Here is a 22,001-nt window from a genome sequence, read left to right on the forward strand (position 1 = left end):
AAAAGATAAAGTTCAGATATACTCTTCTGTTTTCCGTATATCTATCTTATTAAAACATAAACATTCTTTTGGACCTAACATTATTTTGTAAGTTTTTAAATTAAATACACATTTATACTTTATAGTTAAACCCACATTAAATCACTAATGTTCTTTTCTTTATACTACTATCCATGTTTCCAAACAATATACTTATTTCTTTATACTACTATCAATGTTTCCAAACAATATATTTTATATACTACTATCAATGTTTTCAAACAATACAATAATTAATCTTAGTTATTTTATATCCATCATTTTCTCTTTCAAATTTTGTAGAAACGTCATAATTTCAGAAATTACAAAATAATGAACTTTAAAATTTGGATTATAAGATTATAAATTATGAAACTATTACAATTTTAATCAAATTAGATTACATATCGGTCATCCATTAGTTCAATCGGTTAGTTTCGGGTTTTAGTGACTTTTTAATATGAATATTTTAAAAAACTAAATTGAATTGTTAGATCTTCGGATTAACCGGTATAATCACAATCGGGTTGAATTTAAAAACACTGATTTAAATACAAAAATATTTTAAATACACACTCTTTAAAAGTTAACAAAATATTTGTTAAGTTATTAATGAAATTTTTCATCGTAAAATATTCCGCGCTTCCAAAGCGCGGATCAAGATCTAGTTTTATATTTTTAAAGGTCACAGTAAAAAAAATCACAAAGATCTTTTACAACATCTTAGTGGCTATGATGATTATTTGTCCGACCCAAGAGAAATGCTGATTTACAACATTTATTAACATATTAATTTGAACCAAAATTGTATCCACATAATGTGAAAAATCATATAAAGCATAATTTTTTTATAAAAAAACTTTTAAGTTTTCTAATTATATTCAAAATTTTCTCTAAATATGCGAAATATATTTTTAAGAATCGGAAATTTTACCCGAAACTTGAAATAATAACCGAAACCCCAAACCTGAAATTTAAAACAATATTCGTGATATCGAAAACATATTCGAAACAACAAAATATACATACTATTTACAAAACATTTCAGATATTTTTGGTATAGGGTCTCGATAGTATCTAAATCCGAATCGAAACCGCGGGTCCAAAAATATCCAAAGATATTTCTACTTAAACTTGGATCCGAACCGAATCTATATTTTCGGATCGGTGGATTCAATTTTCTCGAACCAGATAAAATATCCCATCCTAAAATAAAGTTACATAAGAACGTATATACAAAATTTCAAATAATTATTTCATAAATTTTAAACAAATTTCATACTTTGATATCTTACGACTTTGTCACATAATAATATATACCAATTTTAAAATGTTAATTATATCAAATTTGATTTACCGTCAAAACTCCGTGTTTTTAAAACGCATATCAAAATCTAGTGAACATATTAAAATATATCTACACAGTTTTTTTACAAATTTAAACGAACTTTCATATTATATTTTTTTAGTCGGTAAAATTAATATGGGAAAGTAGTAAAGTAATACATGCATGGCTAGCTCGAACTTTGGAGCCGTAAAAGCAAACTTGGGCCAGTCGACATAGAAAATGGACATAAAAAGCCCATACAGGCCCAGTAAAAACCATCACGGAGAAAAAATCGTCGTTTTGCTAGTTGCAAGTGGAAGGAAAAGACACTCACTCCCCAGGAGTTGAATCGGAAGAGAAGTAAAACACTTCCCTAACTGCTCCCACGACGGCGCGTGAACCAAACTCATCCGTCAAAGTTATTGGGTTCTACGCTCTTCTTCGATTCCCCCGTGTAAATGTTCATCACTCCCCTCGAGTTACGAATATACAAATTCTTGATTTGGGGGTCTCTCTAGGGTTTCCACAGAAATGTTCACTCCCCAGAGGAATCAGTTTCCGGCGACGGACCGGAAGGGAAAGTCCGTAGCTTTCGCCGACGAAATCACGACCCCTCCCCGATTCAGATCGGTGGGTGATGATGATTGGAGGACGTTCAAGGACGTGGGTTTGCTCGACGAGGCCTCCTTGGAAAGGAAAGACATTGACGCGCTTATGGAGAAGAACCTCAAGCTCGAAAAGGAGGTAACTTTATTTTCAGAAACTTACTAAATTAATTAAGGAAACTATATACTGATGAATCTTCTTTGTTCTTGTTGTTGTTAGCTGTTTGATTACCAACATAGCATGGGGCTACTGCTTATTGAGAAGAAGAAGTGGACTTCGAGCAACGAAGAGCTTCAGCAAGCGTTTGATGAAGCTAATGAGATTCTTAAGCGTGAGAGGAACTCGAGTTTGATTGCTTTGAGTGAGTCTGAGAAGAGGGAAGAGAGTCTTAGGAAAGCTTTGATAAACGAGAAGCAGTTTGCAGCTGAGGTATATCTTTTGTGTGTGTGTGTGTGTGTTTATGGCTTTTTTTATTTGGTGTTTGATGTTTGTTTTTTTTTTAGCTTGAGAGGGATTTGAAGTACTTGCGACAAGAATATAGTGAGGTGAAGTCTACTTCCGAGGCGAAGTTAGCTGAAGCAAATGATTTGGTTATGGGTATTAAGGAGAAAGCGTTGGAGGTGGATAGAGAGAGGGTTATTGCTGAAGAGAAGCTCTCTGTGGTTAGTAGGAAGAGTTCTGAGTTGGAGAGGAAGCTTAAGGATGTGGAGACTCGCGAAAAGGTGCTCCAAAGGGAGCGTCTTTCTCTTGCTACAGAGTATGTAAATATCGTTTTTACTCGTCAGTTCTTTACTTGATATACCTCTGGCCTCACGCTATCTCTCTTTTTGCTTATGTTTTTTTTAGACGAGAGGCGCATGAGGCAGTGTTCTACAAGCAGAGAGAAGAACTACAGGAATGGGAGAAGAAGCTAGCGGTGGAAGAAGATAGGCTGTCCGAAGTTAAAAGAAGCATTAACCATACAGAGGAAAGAACAATTGAAAGTGAAAGAGAAATCAAGAAGAAAGAGAAGAGCCTCGAAGAGATGCAGCGAAAGATTGATACTGCGAAGTCAGAATTGAAAGAGAGAGAAGAGTCTATAAACAAGATGTTAAATGACCTTTCTATGAAGGAAAAAGTGAGTTTTCTTTTTGCAGTTATTTTTCTCTTCCTGCATTTATATATCAACTGGGTTGTTGTTTCAGGACTTCGAGGCCATGAAGACTAAGATTGATATGAAGGAGAAGGAGCTCCATGAGCTTGAGGAGAAGCTTATTGTGAGGGAGCAGGTTAGTCTCTTAATTTCCCTAAATCTTTCTTCTATTTCTTTACTTTGAAGGTTTCTTAGAGTAGTAGCCATAATAAAGTGTTTTAAGCTTTTGTCTATTACTATTAATAGTCTCCTGGGTCTTTGAAGATACCATATCTTTTTGTTGTGGTGAAATATAAGAACAATATAACCTGTAAATTTAGAGTTTGTATACAGAGATACCATGTTGATGATACTGAAATTAATAACTGATTGGAACAATTTACATGTTTTGAGTAAAATTAGAGTTTGTATACGGAGTTACAGGTTAGATTGTTTTTAGAATACATAGTGACACGTTGGTTAAATTTTTGAACAGATGGAGATAGGGAAGCTCCTTGATGATCAGAAAGGTGTTCTAGATTCCAGAATGCAGGAGTTTGAAATGGAGCTCGAACAGAAGAGGACATCCCTTGATGAAGAACTTGAGAAAAAGAGAGGTGAAATCGAGAAGCTGCAAGTTGAGATCATCCACAAGGAAGAGCAGTTGGGGAAGAGAGAGACAGCTTTAGAAAAAACGAAAGAGAGAGTGGAGGAGAAAGAGAAGGATCTTGAAGCAAGGCTGGAAGCTGTGAAGGAAAACGAAAAATCTCTAAAAACCGAAGAGAAAAAGCTGCATGTGGAAAACGAGCGATTGCTCGAAGATAAGGAAAGTCTGCGTAAACTCAAAGAGGAGATTGAAGAGATCGGAGCCGAGACAACAAAGAAAGAGTCAAAGATCCGTGAAGAGTATGAAACTCTCAGGATTACAAAAGAAGAGAGACTCGAGTTTATAAGGCAGCAGTCTGAGCTAAAGCAGCAGATAGACAGAGTTAAGCGAGAGGGGGAGTTGCTCTTGAAGGAACGTGAAGAACTGAAACAAGATAAGGGAAGATTTGAGAAACAGTGGGAAGCCTTGGATGAGAAGAAGGCTGATATAAAGAAAGTTGCTGAAGTAAAGGAGAAGAAGGTGGCTCTGAAAGAGATGGAAGAACTGGAATACGAGAAGCTTGCTCTAAAGAGGGAAAGAGACGAAATATCTGTCGAGAAGAAGCAGTTGAAGAAACTTCATGATGAGTTGTATAAGGACGTAGCTGATGTAGATGCGCTTAGAATCTCTTTGAAGGAGCAACGAAAGGATCTAGATCGTTCAAAAGAGCGTTTTGCAGTATTTCTGAAGAAAGTTGAACTCTGCAGTACCTGTAGAATACCATTCCAAGAGTTTATAAACTCTGAACGAGTACCAGATGTTGAAGATGGTGATAAACTTCCCAATGATAGCAGGAGTACATCTTTTATTGGGAAACTCGGTTCGGCTGCGGTACCAGAATCTTCGCTGCCTGATGATTCTCTGGATACAGCGGCAGGCGATGATCATGAACCATCTGCTACTGAACATAGTTTCTCAGAAAGCAAAGGTGCTGAAGTAAAGAGTGATAAACCTAGACGTGGTAGAGGTAGGAGTAAGTCTGTCAGAGGAAGATCACAAGCAACAACATCTGCAACTAATGATTCAAAACCATCTGATGTGAAAGTTCCAAGGAAGCGACAGCGAGAACAGGGTTCTAGAATCACAGAAAGTGAACACGCAGAGGGTGATAGCGATGGTGGTGTAGACAGCGTCGCAACTGGTGGACGTAAGAAGAAAAGACAGACGGCTATTCCTGTCACTCTGGCACCTGCGCAAAGCCGATATCATCTCAGGAGGCATAGAAAGTAAGCTCCCCGCTTCTCTTCTAATTGGAAAATCGCTGGAAATTGAGTACTGTATGAAACTTATATGCGTACGGAATATCGTTTTCAGTGTAGGAACAGAAGAGAATAAAGCACAAGAATCAACAGAGGCCATGGAAAAACAAGAGAGTGTCAATGGTGATGATATCAGAACAGTGGCAAGTCCCAAGGATAATCTTAAGGAAAATGGAAAAGCTGAAACAATAGTGGAGGCGGTAACACATGAGGAAATTGTTAAGGTATGATTCTCTGATAAATTGTTAAGGTATGTTTTCATCATGCAGATGTTCTTGCTTTCTGTCTGAAGGGGTGCTTTTGGGCATGTTTGATCTTTCAATTTATTTCTTCTTCTGAGAAATGGTTTATTTACAGGTTGAAGCAGAGACTGAGTTGAAGGATAAGAGTACTGGGAAGAGACCAGTGGAAGAAGATCCACAGTTAGAAGCAGGAGGCAGCGGTGAAAGAAAAGAGCATGGTGGTGAAGAGGATGATGGGACTTTCAGCATGACCCAAGAAGAGAACGAAGAAGTAGAAGAAGAAGAAACAGAAACAGACCACCCAGGTGAGGCTTCCATAGGAAAAAAGATTTGGGTCTTTTTCACAACCTAATCTCATTTTCTCAAAGACAAAAAAAACTATCCCACAACTAGGATTTTCCAGTGAGAAAAAAAATCTTGTTATGTTTTTGTTTTTAAATTTTACTCTTTTTTTTCAAGCAACTGAAACAAAAGAAGTGTGTACTCTTGGAAACTAAGGGGGTTTGTTGGAAATGCAAGCATTTGATTCTAAAATGCTTCTTCATGCGCCATAAGAGACAGAGTTACCATGTCATTGCCATGGAACTGACATCCTTTTTTGGTTATGTTTACCTGAAAAGAAGAAAAGGCACGATCTCGTTTTGTTTTGTTAGATTCAGACCTCAAGTCTCTCTCTCTCTCTCTCTTCAGTTGCTTTACATCTCCAAACCAATATCTAGCTCCAATCTAAGGTGAGATGTGGTTGGATCTCTCAAAGAACTTGGAGACCCTTGAGATCAGATCAAACCGAGGACTGATAGGTGGACTCCATTCTTTCATCATTAATCTCACAACCTTCAATTTTTGGTGGTGTTAGAACACCAGTCAACAGATCCAGTACCCAAGAATTTAGCCAAGTTAACCAGACTGAGACACTTATTGCTGTCTGGAAACCGGTTCACAGGAACAATTCCGGAGGTCAATGGGTTAACCGGGATACTGATAACGGATCTAAGCAGGAACTTCTTCTCTGGATCGTTGCCTTTAAAGCGTTGGAGGATTGAAGTCACTGTTGAACTCGATGTTAGTAACAATTACTTGGAGTTAAAGTTACCTGAAGAGCTACAGTCCTTATAGAATCCGACTCTTTTGCATCTTAGGAACAACAGATTCCCTGATGGGTTGACCAAAGAGATCCAAGAAGTGAGTTCTTTGGTTTTTGGACAAAACCAGTTTAACCAACAATCTCAGGGGCATGTTTAAACGCGGGAGGTATGTTTTGGATTTTATTTTATTAAAAACCGGAGGGAGTATTTCATAAACGTAGGAGTGTATGACTTTTTGCGACATGTTTAAACGCGGGAGGTATGTTTTGGATTTTATTTTATTTTATTTGTTTTCTTTGAATTTTATTTTATTTTGGCATTTTGTAAAATACAGGGAAAATGTGTAGATGAAGAAATCTGGTGGATATCCAAATAAAAAATAGAGTAGATGAATTAAATATGTGACTCATGAAGCCACTTATCAAGTTGCAAAATGTGGTTTATACGCGAGTCAACCCTCAAACTATTTTATTTCCAAAATACCTTCACACGCAAAAGATTTAGTTGGTAGGTATACATTGTTTTTATGTGTTTCTGCATGAATTTTCAGTATCTATGTTTTATTTTTATTATTGTTTAAGATTTAGACATACATATTAAAAAACATTTAATTTTTTATATTACACAATAAAAATATTATTACCAATACACCTAACCACATTTGAATCAATAGAAAAATAGATTAGAATATAAAAAATAAAATTTGCATTGAAATTATAAAACTGACACTTATTTAAAAAAAAAATTGTTATATAACATAACTAAATCAAAACGGATAGAGTAGCAGATATATATGGAATCAGAAATATATATCTTATGTTTACAAAAGCGCATACAATTAAATAATTTGCACATTTCATACCATGGTTATCCTACTAAATATTAATTATTAGTTTCCAATCCTTCTAAGATAAGGTATACGTACCCACTTTCATCGATCCTTCCAGTTCGTGTTTAAGTTGAATATACTTACGTTGACGGCCGGCTCTTAGCATAATAATATAACAAGAATGAACAACTAATTAAAAATTGTGTATAAATGATCTGACTTTCAATCTCTAATTATTTTCAACCTCATGTGTCAGAGCAATTCATGCTGACCTTTTGGTAACTTAAGATTTAATTAAGCTGCTCAATATATTCTATGCATCCGCATTTGACTGTTTTCAAGTGGCAAATGAAACCTGTGAACGTTTTAGAGCTATTCATGCTTTACCTTTTGGTAACTTCAAATTTAAGCTGTTCAGTATATTTTTTGCCTAGTGATAGGTGAGACCTGAGAATGTCATACAACACTTTCCTCTGGGGTTTGAACTCCTCTTGAAACAAAGTCACAATTATTAAGTTACTAAAAAAAAAAAAACAAAGTCACAATTATTGGCGAAATCTAGGTTTGAGATTTGGTCCATACAGTTTATGTAGTTGTTTGATAATAGGCGATCCAACTATCCTTTAACATTATTTGGAAGATATTCTAAATTTAGATCAGACAATATGATAACTTTTTTACTCTGTAGCACTAAACTTTACTTATATAATCAATTGGATCAGTGGATAAGGCATATAAATTTTCTTTTTCTATGGTTTTAGTTCTATTTTCCAACAGTGCTGACTGCTGTATATCTTATTTTCTAAGGATATAAATTCTGTTTCATTGTACCCGAAAATATTGTGTTTTCAAGAGAGCTCGAGTCAAGTATTGATACTATGATTTTACGAAACCAAAACCAAAAGCTAATCTTATTATACTATATTACTATTCCAGTATTCCTATACAACCTATGATGATTACTGTTGAAAGTTGAATATTATAACAACAAACAAACAAAACAACCGTGACGATGTTCATTAAACCATTAATTATTCTTGTCAACGAAGTTGTACGTAATAAAATATAAAATCTTGAAAAAACGAAGGTCCGTTCAAACCAGATTCCCATTTTCTTTAGTATGAAATGGACTTATTTTTATTCAAATAATATAGAAAATAAATAAAAGTCGACGGCAGCAACGTAAAAATTTCAGAAAACACACAGAAGAAGAAAAACTCAACCTTTGAAAATTTCGATATTAAATAAATAAAGGAAAATTCAAAGTCTCATTACGTATGGTTCACTCCTCTCTTACCATTCCACTCTTTTCCCCACATTTTCGCCACACTTATTTCCCATCAAATACACACATACACATGTTATATATAGACATACACTTACACATTATTCATTTCATTCATTACTTAGAAAAGCAAGTGAAATTCAAGGAAACAAAAAAAAAGAGAGAAAAAGCATTCGTTATTACCAAATGGCTCCATCTCGTACGGTAGTTGTGCTCTGTCTGCTTCTGTTTCTGGCGGCGAGTAGTACCTCCGCAAGAATCGGAGCCACCGTGGATATGAAGAATAGGAAGAGCTTAGGGTTTAAAGACAGCTATATTTTTGGTTACTTACCCAAAGGAGTTCCCATTCCTCCTTCTGCTCCTTCTAAGAGACACAACTCTCTTGTTGACTCTCTTCCTCATTGATTTCATTTTTTTATTGTTCAGTGTATTTTCTGTGTGTTTGTTTTGTAGATTAGATACATACATGGTTACATTCTTCGTTTATACTTGCATACTATTGATTTTTTCATATTTTTCCAGACTAATATATGTCTCATGATGGCTATAAAGATCAAGAAATTCAATTAACTAAGCTTGTGTATGCCTTTGTTCTAATTTATATACATCACCAATCAGCCGCTTAATCAAAACAAGTTAGTACCAAAATTGTCATGTTCTTTAATTATGTTCTTATAAGCTAATTATTGAAGTTAACACCTTCTAGTCTTCAATTATTGACTGTGCAACTTGAAAAATATCTACAGATTGAAAAACAAATGATGGTTTAGTGACTTTAGTCTTTGAGAAGAGAAGTCAATCTACTAAAGTTGTCAAGATATACATAATAATTGCATACCAAATACACTTTGTCTTGTAACATTTGTCTTTATATCAAGAAGACATGCTTAATAAATGCAGACCAATTATTACCAAACTCACTAAGCATTGTCAAAGAGTTTGAAAGAAAACTAGTAGTGGAATCAAACACAGATAAATAAAATCCAGAAAACATAGAACAAACATGTAATGCAATACAATCTTTAGTAGCGGAATCAAACGTAGATAAATAAAATCAGTAACACATAGAACAATGACTTTAATCGTGGAATCAAACATAGAAAAATAAAATCCACAACACAGAACAACACATGTTCTGCAATAAAATCTTTAGTAGTGTAATCAAACATAGTTAAATAAAATTCATTACATAGAGAAAAAAAACATCTTATGCAAATACAGTCTTTAATTCTCCTCTGGATGATTAGAAATGTCCTTCAAAAGGAAAAAAAAGAGGGGAATTCCGAGAATTGAACTCGGGACCTCTCGCACCCTAAGCGAGAATCATACAACTAGACCAAATGCCCTTCTTGAACCATTTAATCAGAGAAGGGATTGAAACCGCTTTTAACCATTTTCTCGAGCGGCCAGAACAAAGGCGTCGGGAGATCGAACCAATCGTACCAACCCCAACCTTCGCACTTCTCAGGCTCCATATTCACCGGGTCCTGATTCGGATCCACGAGCGTCGCACGCAAGAACACAGTGACGTAGTGAGACGGCTTGGGCGCTTCCTTGAAGACGTTGTTGGTGACAGTCAAGAGCTTCGTCTTCTCTATCTCAAGCCCCGTTTCCTCCTTCACTTCTCTCGCTCCGCATCCTTCGAAGCTCTCTCCTGCTTCAAATTAAAAACGAAACAAAAGATTAGCTGAGACTTTTTTAAAGAAACGCGACGAGTGAGAGAGAGAGAGAGAGATGGACCGAATTCGAGGTGGCCGCCGGGGAGAGCGAAGGTTGAGTTTCCGATTGATGAGCGGCGCTTCCCTAACAACACCGAGTTTCCTTTGACGACGAAAACCACCACGGCGACTCTCGGCGTCGCTTCTCCTACTGTCTCCATTTCTTTGGGGTCTCAGTGAAAACGCTTCTTCTCGCGGTTTGCTTTTTTTTCAATAATAGCGTTTTCTTTAATTGTCATATTCACTCGAAACGATGTCGTATGAGTATTTTTTCAATCAGTTTATGAGCCCAAATGGCTACACTAGTATCACTCCTTTCTCTTTTGCCAGTGAGGCCGAAGGATAGAGCCCAACAAAATATTTTCAAAACTTTTTTTCTGAAACTCTAGTAAGCCGCCTCTTCTTTTCAAATTTCTTTTTCCAACTTTATTTATTAATAACATGTAGTATCATTTACACAATACATCCAAACTTACACGAAATACATTGGATTACATGATTGATAGGAAGGAACAATAACACGTAGGAAGTAAAATTTGAAGATGTCTTTCCACAAAAGACCTTACTTGTTATCCGAGCTTCAAATGTAGTATCAACTCTGCTATTTTTCTACTGCAAATTCACTCTCGATCTCATATGATTTTCGTATTTGGCTATCATCCACAAGGTGAGACTCCAAACCTTATAACGTAACATAATACATATAAACACCAGTTCCCTTTGTTGTATAACATTCACCCACTCCCAACTAAGATGTAGACATATTTTCTCATATACAATATAATGAAGTTATCAGCTTTCAACGATTATATGATTCGGTTTATATGGCTTCATCAGTAATTCGGTTTTACCACATATTATATCCAACTATGAACATTAACAAATTTTTCTTTCAGTGATGAAATTCTTGTTCTTTTGACCAGTGAAAAGTTCACAACAGACTCTAGTGACCAAAAGTAACAAGTCGCTTTTGATTCGTCATATAAATTCTTTAACTCAAGTTCATCCATCATCAGAAGAAAAAATGAAGACCTGATGAAGATATCACCTTAAAAGTTTGTCTTCTTAGTGAAACCGCATATTTAGATATTTTTAAAAATGTCCAGGAGAAGAAGGTACATGAATAATAGTATCAAATTGAGTAAAGGTGAAATTTTTCTTAATGCCAATAACATGTTTAAGAATTTGTCTTTTTTGTACAATGACATGTTATGAATTATCTTGCAAGTTCAGGTGTAAATAAAAATATATAATTTTTGTACCTCATATGATTTTTTATTACATAAAAGTTTAAGTTTCTCATGTTAGAGTGATCCAAGATATTTGTGTAATAAGGATACTAAAGGTTTTTATGTATTTTATATGTTTCCCCATTAACTATACACATTTGATTTATTTTAGGGAGAATTTGCTTAATACCCTCAATTGGTATCATAGAGAATCTATACACGATTTAACATAAAGGCAAAATATTGTAACATTTATGTTTTGAATTGCCGTAAATATTCCTAATCTCCTCTATATCGCTAAATCCTTTGTCTGACACTTTCTTGCCCTGCTTTCTTTTCCTTCTAACATTCTCTTTCCTCCAATTTCGACCCTTTTTCTTTTTACATTTTTTTCCTACATTCTTTTTTCTCCTATAATTTTTACCTGTAAAACACTGCATTTTTTTCATAATACAATCTTAGTTTGAGATAGAGATTTGATCTCTGAAAAAGCTTGTCGACTTTCCTAAATTTTGTAGCATTTGATAAAAAGCGTAGATCTATGGTAATGAACTACGGAAAATGAAAATCTACTAACTACTCATTCATGGGTTTATAAAAAAATAAGAACTCATGAACAAATTTGACAATCAACTACTTTACAAAATCTATTAGCTAGTTAACAAATTTGTAACATGTTAACTTTTTTAGTTAACAAAATCTTGAAGTGTTACAAATTTTGTTAACAAGTTATATTTAAAAGCAAATATTGATGTATGTGATTGAAGGAAATGCATCTGCAGTATGTGGATAGTATAATTTTTGATGTTACAAATATAATAATGAAATTAATATGCAAAAATATTGACAATAGAGTTATCCTCGGCATTATACTATAAAGATAAGGCATAACCTTCTCCTAGTATTCTAAATTAAACAAGATACAATGACAAAGTATATATTCATATTCGTGATACGTTCGTTGTTATGATATATGTATAATTTTTTTAATGATGATTAGCCGATTCTTTTGTTCTGTTGCAGTGATTCACATGTCTTTCTAATCAAGAACATTCAAAGAAAGACACATGATCCAATTTACTTTCCTCCTAAATTGACGAAACAGGTTTTTCATAGTACTGATTTGTAATATACTCTTGACCAAGAAAAAACAGTCATATATTCGAAAAAAATGTCGAGCTAAGGTTAAAATAATAATAATTATAATAGGTGTGGAATTTGTGTTTATAAATAGTATTTTGATCAAAAAAGTAATTTTCAATAAAAATTCAAAACTATTAACACAAAATTTTTACCAGACACTTATTTAAAATTTAATGTATTTTCAGATTCTACTATAAATAATATCCGTTTTTTTATATCTACTAGGAGCATTGACACCGCGTAAGCGCAGAATCGTGGACAGAATTCTTATTTTATCTCAGTATTTGATAGGGTAGTTGTAGTTGTAAAGTTTGAGTTTTGGGTTGATCAGTGTTTTTCAAGTTTTTTATTGTTATAAAGTTAGAGTTGTGGTGATGAAATGTGTAGGTATTGTTCTCTATTTCTGAAGTACTAAACTATTTTAGTATTGTGATCTTTATAGTTCGAGGTGTTGCTTGTTGTGTCACTGAGGCTTATTGTTTTTTTTTCTTTTGAATTTGTTTCTTGTACATTTGATAGAACATAAATTATATTAAGATTGTTGAGAGTATATTTTGTTTCTGAATATTTTTTCTCCAATTTAGTTGTATAAGTTGTGTGTATTAAGAAATAACTTTTATTATTCTTACTATTTTTGTTATATTTTTTTTATTTCTAAACTTGTCGCTTTTACCAAACCTTAAAAACAAATACATGAATATTTATAGAAATAACTATAAAATAAGTGACAATTCAGAATCTTTGAAGTTTAATGGGTTTTAAACGAATTTATGTATTTCTCATAAGAAGACAATAACATTGGTATGTTGACATTGGGCATGTAAATTATTTTCATAATAAAATAGAGTGAGTAGGTGGAGATGTTGTTGCCGTCTTTGAATCTGTCGGGATTGTCTCATGTATCTCTTGGTGTGTATGTATTTGTTTCTCTTTTATTTGATGGGTAATATGCAAACAAAAACATTGTTAGTTGTGTTTATCAGAGTTCATAACTTACTCTGCTTTTTGGTTTAGATGATTTCACTGATCTTGGTTGCCGTTTTCATTTTCTTTGTAATCATCTGCACAAGTAAGTTTGTGAATTGTTAAATATCTGGCATGTAGTTTGTATTTGTTTAGCTGACTCGATGTATGTGTCGTTGAGTTTTAGTTGAGGTGATTGATTTGGTATATATGTTTGAAGTTTATTTGTAATATTTGACAAAAAAAGAGAGGTGATTGTTAATGATTCGCTTTTTGGGATTTTAGTTTTTGGCGTTTTGATTGTTTGGATTGTTGTGGTTTCTTTTAAACTTTAAAATGCAGATTTATGTAAAATTAGTTTGATAAGCAAGGGAGATAAATAGACGACCACAGATCTTGGGTAGGAACTATTTTTAATCATTGATGTTAGCATCATATAAACAGTAATATGAATATACAGACAACGATTCGAGTTGTTTCTTTGGTGAGGTCAGAGCTCTGGACAGAACGGATTTTCCCAACCACATCTGCAAGTTTAAATATCAGTTATGATATCGAAACATAATGTAAACCCAGCTGCAATATGATAATATACCTGGTAATTCTAGGTTTGGTTCGCAAGCACTTGGAGATTGTCGAATAGCCTAATTATGACTAGAGATCGATCTTAGGAGCACTCATGATGACTTCATCAATAATGGTTGGTGGGATGAAACGAATGGGGAGTGTATGATTAGTTATCTTCTGCATGCTTGAGCACCTAGCAACCTCAAAACGATCGACTTTCACAATGGAACCGTCTTTCAAAGATGGCATGTAATGATTAGTACGTCTGGCGGGAATGAACTCATGAATCACGGAATATAAAAATAATATTATTCAACAAAAAATAGGAAATCAATTAAAAACAATTATTTTAAATAAGTGTGATAGATCAAAGATTAATTTACCTTTTCATCAAGAAAGAGAACTGTGATTCTCATAAACTCACTGTCTTTTTTGAAGTTCAGCGAATTCTAGAAGCGGAGGAGGCGGTGATTATGCTCTGACTACTACGAAAATGACAGAAAGACTCGAAGGTTGAGTGACGGATATCGGTGACGCCGGTTTGAGGAACTGGAGAAACAGAGAGAGACATTTTCTTGAAGATGGTTAAAGCTAAGATGAATCGATGAGTTTTGTGGAGATGCAGATTGGGCTCATCAAAGATGAGAATCATATATATAGAGTTTACAGAGAGGCTACAAATCAGAAACGTTTATGATTAAACGATGTAAGATGAGGAATGAAGAGTTCACTTGTGAAAACTTAGATTACGAACAGACACACAGTGCAACTCTCTAACCCAGATCTGTCTGAGACGATGATGAAAACAATCATAACTCATGTTAAATGACGACGGTTTATAATATGAGAAAATTATAACTATTGTTAATTTGAGCTTTTTCTTCATGTAACGTGATGAACCTTATTGAAAAATGAAGTCCATAATACACTTATAGGCCCGACTTTTAAAGGAAAGCAAAAAAGCAAAAGCTTTCGGCCTTCCTAAATATATATTAATTTTGACCAGCAATAGACAAATTATCATTTAGTTTACTGATATAAGTGTTAGTATTTGTCTCTTAATAATCCGGACTTTGACACTTTTTTAAGCGAGATTCATCTGATACTGATGTAGCAGTTTTGAGAGTGAAGAAACTTTATAATAGATTTTGAATAATTCAATAAGATAATGTATACATGATGTGGATTTTTTTCTATAAAATATAATGTATCCGGAGTAGTACCTTTTAAAATATAAAGTACCACAGCGATTCTTTGGATCAATTTTAGTCGAAGCCAAGTGTTGCTTTGTTAGAAGGCTAAGTGAAATCATTCATGTGGATATACCTCATTTCTTTTTCTTTTTTTTTGAACAGTTTTATTCCTCTTTTCTGAGTCATTTGAAACAGACGTAAAACTAATTAAGATTCCACGTTAAAATATTATACAATCATCAATAGAAAATTTTGAGTTCTTAAATATCTGAGTGCCAAATTAGGAGGGATGTTTCATCAAAAAAATTACTTCCTCTATTTCATATTTCAGAAAGATCCATACTCTAAAAAATAATTTGTTTTAAAAATATAAATATATATCTTTTACCTCTCCAATGTATCATTTAATAAAAATTGTTAACTTCAAAAGAATTAATGGTATTTATTGGATTTCTATTAGTTAAAAATTACGAAAAATTATTATTCACAAAAAAAAATTTTTACAATCAAAATTTAATGTGTTTTCTTAATATATGCCAAAAAACTAAAATATATAAACTTTTTTGAAACATAGGGAATAATAATTAATATCAAGATTTTTTTTTGGTAAAAATGTTAAGAATTAATATCAAGCTTTATTAAGGTTATCGATCCACAACTTTTCTTGTTTTGATCCACAATTTTGTTGCAATATTATTTAATACAGTAACAAAAATATATAATAGTTTAATAACCTTTTCTAGCTAAGATTATAATAACCATGCAACTTTTATTTATATTTACTAAATGTATAACCTTCTCATTTTATATTAATATATTGTCTAACGTTGCAAGATTTCTTTACCATTGAACTACAATTATTCTGTATTCACTGATACATAGATGTATTTAAAATACTAATAATACATATTTATTAAACATAATTGACAGGGAAACAAATGAAGACTTTATAATACATTCATTACATAATGAATAGTGTCTAAGAAATTGTCCAAACACATGGAATTGGTTCAAGTAGAAAATATATCATAATCATAGAATACCTCCAAGCAAAGCTTTTTCTCTAGAGGTTTGGTAGAGGATCGTGTGTATATATTCTCTTTTTTTTTTAAATGATTCGAAGATAATTGATTCGTAACAAACGGTTTGTAAGAATCCGAATCCAGATACATGCAAAGGAAGACTTCTAATCTATCGCTGCCTAAGTTGAAAGCATATGCTAAGACATATACTAATTAAGTTATCCATCGTTGTTACGCTTTTTAAGCTGTGTAAGTAAATCTAGTAGTGTGTATTAGTGTATTAGTATTTATTATTTAATATATATAACGTAGAATTGCACGTTGGCAAAATTTAAATAAAACAAAAAAATCTTGGACATACACGTATACTTTCTTGAGAGGTCGCTAGCTATATAAGTATATATTCTATAGAGACTAGGCAAAAATGTACTCTTAGGCCTTTTTGGTTAAATTACATCATTATATTTCCAAATATTAACTTATTTAATTCGGAACTTCCTTTTTTCTTTTAAAGAAACATAAACATTGTCTTCTTATTTTTATTTTTTTTTGCAGTGACTACACTTTTCTGGTTCAAAATCTTATACTTGGATGATCAATTTATTATCTAAGCAAACATAAAAGAAGAAACACTATGAATCTCCTAAACCACTACACGAAGCAATATTTTGCACAAAGTAAATATATACCATCTTTTCAAAACTATATAATTTAGAATGATTTAGAAGAAAACTGTAAATGTGCTTATGAGCTCGCTAATTTAAGTTATATATTGTTTTATTATAACATTGACTTTTGATGTAATCATTCATCAAAATTCCAAATAGTTTTAACATATATGATATATAATGAAATATACTTAAACGATGACAATATATATATATATATATATATAAATAGTTACATTTATATATCTCTATATACATGCTTTTTTTTTATTTTGATGCTTATGATAAATTATATATTGCTCATATTTTCCTATTGCACGAGTGGTTACCGGCTCATCAAAAAATTACAAGTTCTAGAAAAAAACCAATGTTCTGATCTGAAATTTATTTGTAAAATGCGTCAGAAGCAGATAAAAAATATTTGGAGATCAAGGGACGCACATTTACAAGTTTATCTAAGATCAGAACATTGTTTTCTTCTAGTTTCAAAGGAGAATTTATCTTTTTTCTCTTTTATTTTCTTTTTTTGGTGTTGAAAAATTACTCGCGAAATTATTACTAATAATGATCTAACAGACTAATGATGAGTTATTTAGGACTTAACTGGTTCAGATGCAGCGGTTGCGGTTGTGGTTGCAGGTATGAGTGTTTGCGGATGTGGCGTTATCTAGCATTTTGTATGACTGTTATAACTTTCGAAAATTGTTGCGTTTTCGGAATATTTGTTACTGGTTGATTATGAGATATTGCAGCGATTTAATAATAAATTATCTATATAAATATATATAACATTATAAAAATATAAAATATACTATTGTGATAAAATATAATAGTTATTTATATAATATGATTAATAAAAATGTTTTTTAATTATTTTTCTTAGTTAGCTGAAAATTAATTTTAATATTTTTTGAAGATTTATATAAAAACTTTTAAAATAATATTTTAATTCATTTTATATATGTGTATATATTTATATGTGTATGTATATTAATTTTTTAAATTCTAATAAATAACTAGTTTAAAGTTTTTATAAAACAAAGTATGATATTGTTTGTCAATTTAAACTAATATATAAAATGTGTATATATTTTTATTTATAATATTTCTATTTTCAATTTTAAATATTTAAAAATGTAATTTTATATTTATTTCATCTGCAATCGCAAATGCTAGCTAGAACCAGTTTTTGATTTTAAGAGGTTCAAAATGGTTTGAAGTGATTTGTAGCAGTTTGTGTGATTGTTTGAAACGATGTGAATCGCTACCAAAAACTGCGTTTGCGGATGACACCGAGGAAACCAGTCAGCTCTTTAGATGCAAAAAGAAAAAAAAATCAAATTGAAAAGACTTCATCTCTAACGAACGAAGAAGAACTAAAGACTAATAAGAATCACCGACATATAAAGGAAAAATAAGCAGTAAGTAAGGAGAAAAATCTGACTCTTGTACTAAGCAGCTACCAGAGCTGGCAAGAGGAGAAGACGATGGCCCTGATTGATAATTTGCAGAGTGGTATAATGATCTTCGTAAATATTTTGCCAATTAACAAAAGTGGAATACAAAAAACGTAAAACAATGCAAGTTATAAATCAATACTTCTCGGAATAGTGACTGCGGATTTAGCGATATAGGACAAGCAGTTCAATTACGGTCTAATTCTAACAATTATAAAAACGTATAGATATATAATATATTTAGAGATTTTTGTTACGGTTAGCTGTGGTGCAGGACATAGCGGTTTCAAATTCATTCAATAGAAAATGAGCTTTAATAGATTATTTAGAAAATCAATATTTTTATATTATTAAACTATATGATAATAACATTCTATTTTTAATAAATACAAATAACTTTTAGTGATAAATATTTATATTGCAAATAAAATTAAACTATAATTTGCTTTATAATATTCTAAGGTTTCAATCTATAATTAAAATTGTACTGAAAATAAGCAACTTTTATAATAAGAAGTAAAGTATTTTTAATAATTTTTTTATTTTAATAGTTTTTTTACCAATACAAAATGTACACCTATAGACTCAGTCTCTCAAAATTGTGTTGGAGTACTATTAGCAAGAGACCAATTCTTCTTCTCTCCTTTAGTTTTGTATGATCTCTCTTATTTTTTCTTACTTTTTATTAATTACTAAGTGGTGTGAGATTTTTTAATATATTACCACTAAGATCATCTTCAGCCTGGGGGATATTTTACCCATTGAAGTTCTAAAGATATACATATGTGTGTATTTATTATATATGCTTAAGCATTGTAGGATCCATAATTATATGGGGGGAGGGAGATTCTACCCATTGAAATTTCAAAGAGATACATATGTGGAAGGCGGGGGGAGGGGATATACATATATGTGTGTATGTATTAAATATGCGTAAGTATCGTGGAATCCATAATTATATGGAGAAGAAGGAGATTCTACCCATTGAAATTCTAAAGATATACATATGTGTATGTATGTATTATATATGCCTAAGTATACTGAGATTCATAATTTTATGGGAAACTTAACACAAAATTTCTTAAAACATTTGGGTTTTGTTTTAGGTAATTTGTATATATATGCGTAGTAATTTGTTTTAAAAAAATTTGAATTGAGTTTTCCATAAAATTACAGACCCAACAATTAAATGTATATAATATATATATATATATATATATATAATATATATATATATATATATATATATAAGGATAGAACCCCCATATTAAGTGTTTTAATAGTGTTCTTAGAACACCCCTAGTGAAAAGGTTTTAGTTTTAAGGTTCTAGTATATATAAGATGTATGTAATTTTCGGGTTTTAAGTTTTATGGAAAATCTATCACAAAATATATAAACCCGTTGGAGGCATACCACCCACAATTGTGGTGTTGAAATTGAGTTTCAGCTGATAAATACCCAAGTCATTTTTCAAACAAAAAAAAAACTGTTGAATACTCTACAACGATTGTATTAAAATATTGTGTCTATCTATGATAAAATTTTAGGTGGGCCAGGTTTGCCATATGTCGCAAATTGACTAGATAAAAATATTGTGCAGATTTTTTTTCACCAATAACTCGAACTCATTTATTATATAATATTTTTATTTTAAATAATAAAAATTATATCAAAATTCATAACTTTTAAAGATCTATAAATAGAGACTAATCTCATTTCATTTAAATATAGAAGAAAAAATATAATTTTCATATAATCAACTATTTTAGTGTTTTAGACCTTTTTGTTAAATATATTAATAATAACCTTTTTAAAATTCAAAATTGTTCTTATTAAAACTCACATTATTTTAGTTTTAAAATTAATTAGAATCAAAATATTATTAATATAGTTATTATATTATAAAGATAAAAATATGAATTAAAATAGTGGGGTAGAATGTTGAAGTTTTATAAATAAACTATTGTAGAGGTTTTTTCGCAAATTGAAATATTATATAAAGAAAGCCCAAGGCCCCAGATAACAGAGGAAAAACCCAATACAAACGACCCACCAAGGCTAGAGACCACAACAGCCCAAAAAACCGCTAAACACTTACACAGCCCAAAAGCCCAAAAAGCTAGACCCACCAAATCCGACCAACCTCACACCACGTGCTTGCATCCTCTTCACCCAGGCGCCACGCGTCGCGTCCACAACGAGTCGACCGTTGCCCCGCTGCCACATCGCCGGTATACGCGACCGGAAGCTCGATACGTCGGGGCCGCCTGAAAAAGATCCAAAGGACGCCGGAATCAGTAGCCAGTACCTCGTAATCTTCGCTTGGCTTGGTTCACGGAGAGCTTCTTCGGGACACACCCAAGATCTCAACCACCGCCATCGAAACCACCAACTTCATCTTTTTCACCCTCTCTTCCTTCAAAAAATGTTTTCACGCGACCATAAGCACAACCATAAACGAAACCCACCCAACAACAAAACAGAACAACAACAAACGGGAACATCTAACTACTAACCCTAACCGAACCGCCGCCTCCTAAGAACAAACTAGAAGACGCGGAGACTTAATCCGACCGTTCATCCTTGATGGAAAGGTGCCACGATGGAGGCCGAAGCCGAACGCCCACCGCGCGGAGGATGCGACGTCGGACGCAGAAGAGACAATTTTACACAAGCTCGGAAACCAAAAGGGAAAGGCACAAGACTGGAACGAGATTACGCCGGACCAACGGTGACTGTGGAAGTCTTCACCGTCGGCCGGAGACAAGGAAGCCACCGGATCTACTTTCTCTCTCTAAGATTCTCTCTCTCGCTTAAACTATTGTAGAGGTTAAAAGGAAGAAAGTGTTGAAAAATTAGATGTACGAAAGCAAAGATGATATGACATATGAAAAACAGAAAAGCAAGGTGTTGAAAATGAAATGGGTATTGAAACCATGGTCCTAGTAGCTTAGGCGAGTCACTCTAGTAGCTTAGTGGCGAGTCAAAGTAGTCAAACTAAAATGCGTACGGATTACTTAATGCGTACCTAGCTAGTATCTAACTACTGTCTATTTTATATAATTCCATATAGAATATGTTTTTGTCTTCCTCTCAATCAAGATGGCGTCTACGGCACTAGATTGCTCAATGTTAAGACAAAACGGATCATTTACTCCAATATTTTGGAGAAAATAAGTTTGGAGCATGAAGCAATTGAAAATAAATATTCTATTACAAATGATTTTATTGAAAATAAAACATATAAAAATGATTAATTATTCAAATAGACTTTTTAATAAGGATAGGTTTAATGGAAAAAGCTGGCTAATTATATATATTACTGAATCTAGCAGTAGTATAATTTGTGAAAAGATAATAAAAAGCGGGTGTTAAAATAAAATATGTGTAGACAAATAAATGCCGTCTGATTCAGACCATCATCATACTCCTGTCTCATTGGTTTTAGAATTTAATTATCGTATTAAATTACATAATTTATCATTTGTTTTATTAGCCTACAGATTATTTTCTTTTGGTGTTAAATTATTTGTTCCTTATTTTCTCTAAGCAAATGTTTATTATTATCTTACCTTTACCTATCCATTCATTTCCCAGCCCGTCGTGTTCGGAAAAAAGGACCGGCTTTTATA

The 22,001-nt window shown here is 32.5% G+C and overlaps 3 protein-coding genes across 3 annotated transcripts; 2 read left to right on the top strand and 1 right to left on the bottom strand.

The window, feature by feature from the left end:
- The first annotated feature begins 1,663 nt into the window (after nt 1-1,663).
- LOC108842755 (protein CROWDED NUCLEI 3) lies at nt 1,664-5,743 on the top strand. Its single transcript, XM_056996116.1, has 8 exons — nt 1,664-2,089; nt 2,171-2,380; nt 2,455-2,708; nt 2,798-3,068; nt 3,136-3,219; nt 3,559-4,934; nt 5,023-5,191; nt 5,325-5,743. Exons 1-8 carry the CDS (start codon nt 1,877-1,879, stop codon nt 5,559-5,561), a joined length of 2,814 nt encoding a protein of 937 aa, XP_056852096.1. The 5' UTR covers nt 1,664-1,876; the 3' UTR covers nt 5,562-5,743.
- A 2,768-nt stretch (nt 5,744-8,511) lies between these two features.
- Nucleotides 8,512-8,982, top strand: LOC108840947 (protein IDA-like). The gene has a single exon (XM_018613747.2). The coding sequence runs from the start codon at nt 8,595-8,597 to the stop codon at nt 8,811-8,813; it is 219 nt and encodes a 72-aa protein (XP_018469249.1). The 5' UTR covers nt 8,512-8,594; the 3' UTR covers nt 8,814-8,982.
- Nucleotides 8,983-9,466: 484 nt separating this feature from the next.
- On the bottom strand, nt 9,467-10,338 carry LOC108839909 (nudix hydrolase 1). The gene is made up of 2 exons (XM_018612688.2): nt 10,149-10,338; nt 9,467-10,062 (listed from the first exon to the last, which is right to left on the bottom strand). Exons 1-2 carry the CDS (start codon nt 10,285-10,287, stop codon nt 9,767-9,769), a joined length of 435 nt encoding a protein of 144 aa, XP_018468190.2. The 5' UTR covers nt 10,288-10,338; the 3' UTR covers nt 9,467-9,766.
- Nucleotides 10,339-22,001: the final 11,663 nt, after the last annotated feature.

This window comes from Raphanus sativus, chromosome 2, assembly GCF_000801105.2.
Source record: "Raphanus sativus cultivar WK10039 chromosome 2, ASM80110v3, whole genome shotgun sequence".
NCBI classification, from domain to species: Eukaryota; Viridiplantae; Streptophyta; class Magnoliopsida; order Brassicales; family Brassicaceae; genus Raphanus; species Raphanus sativus.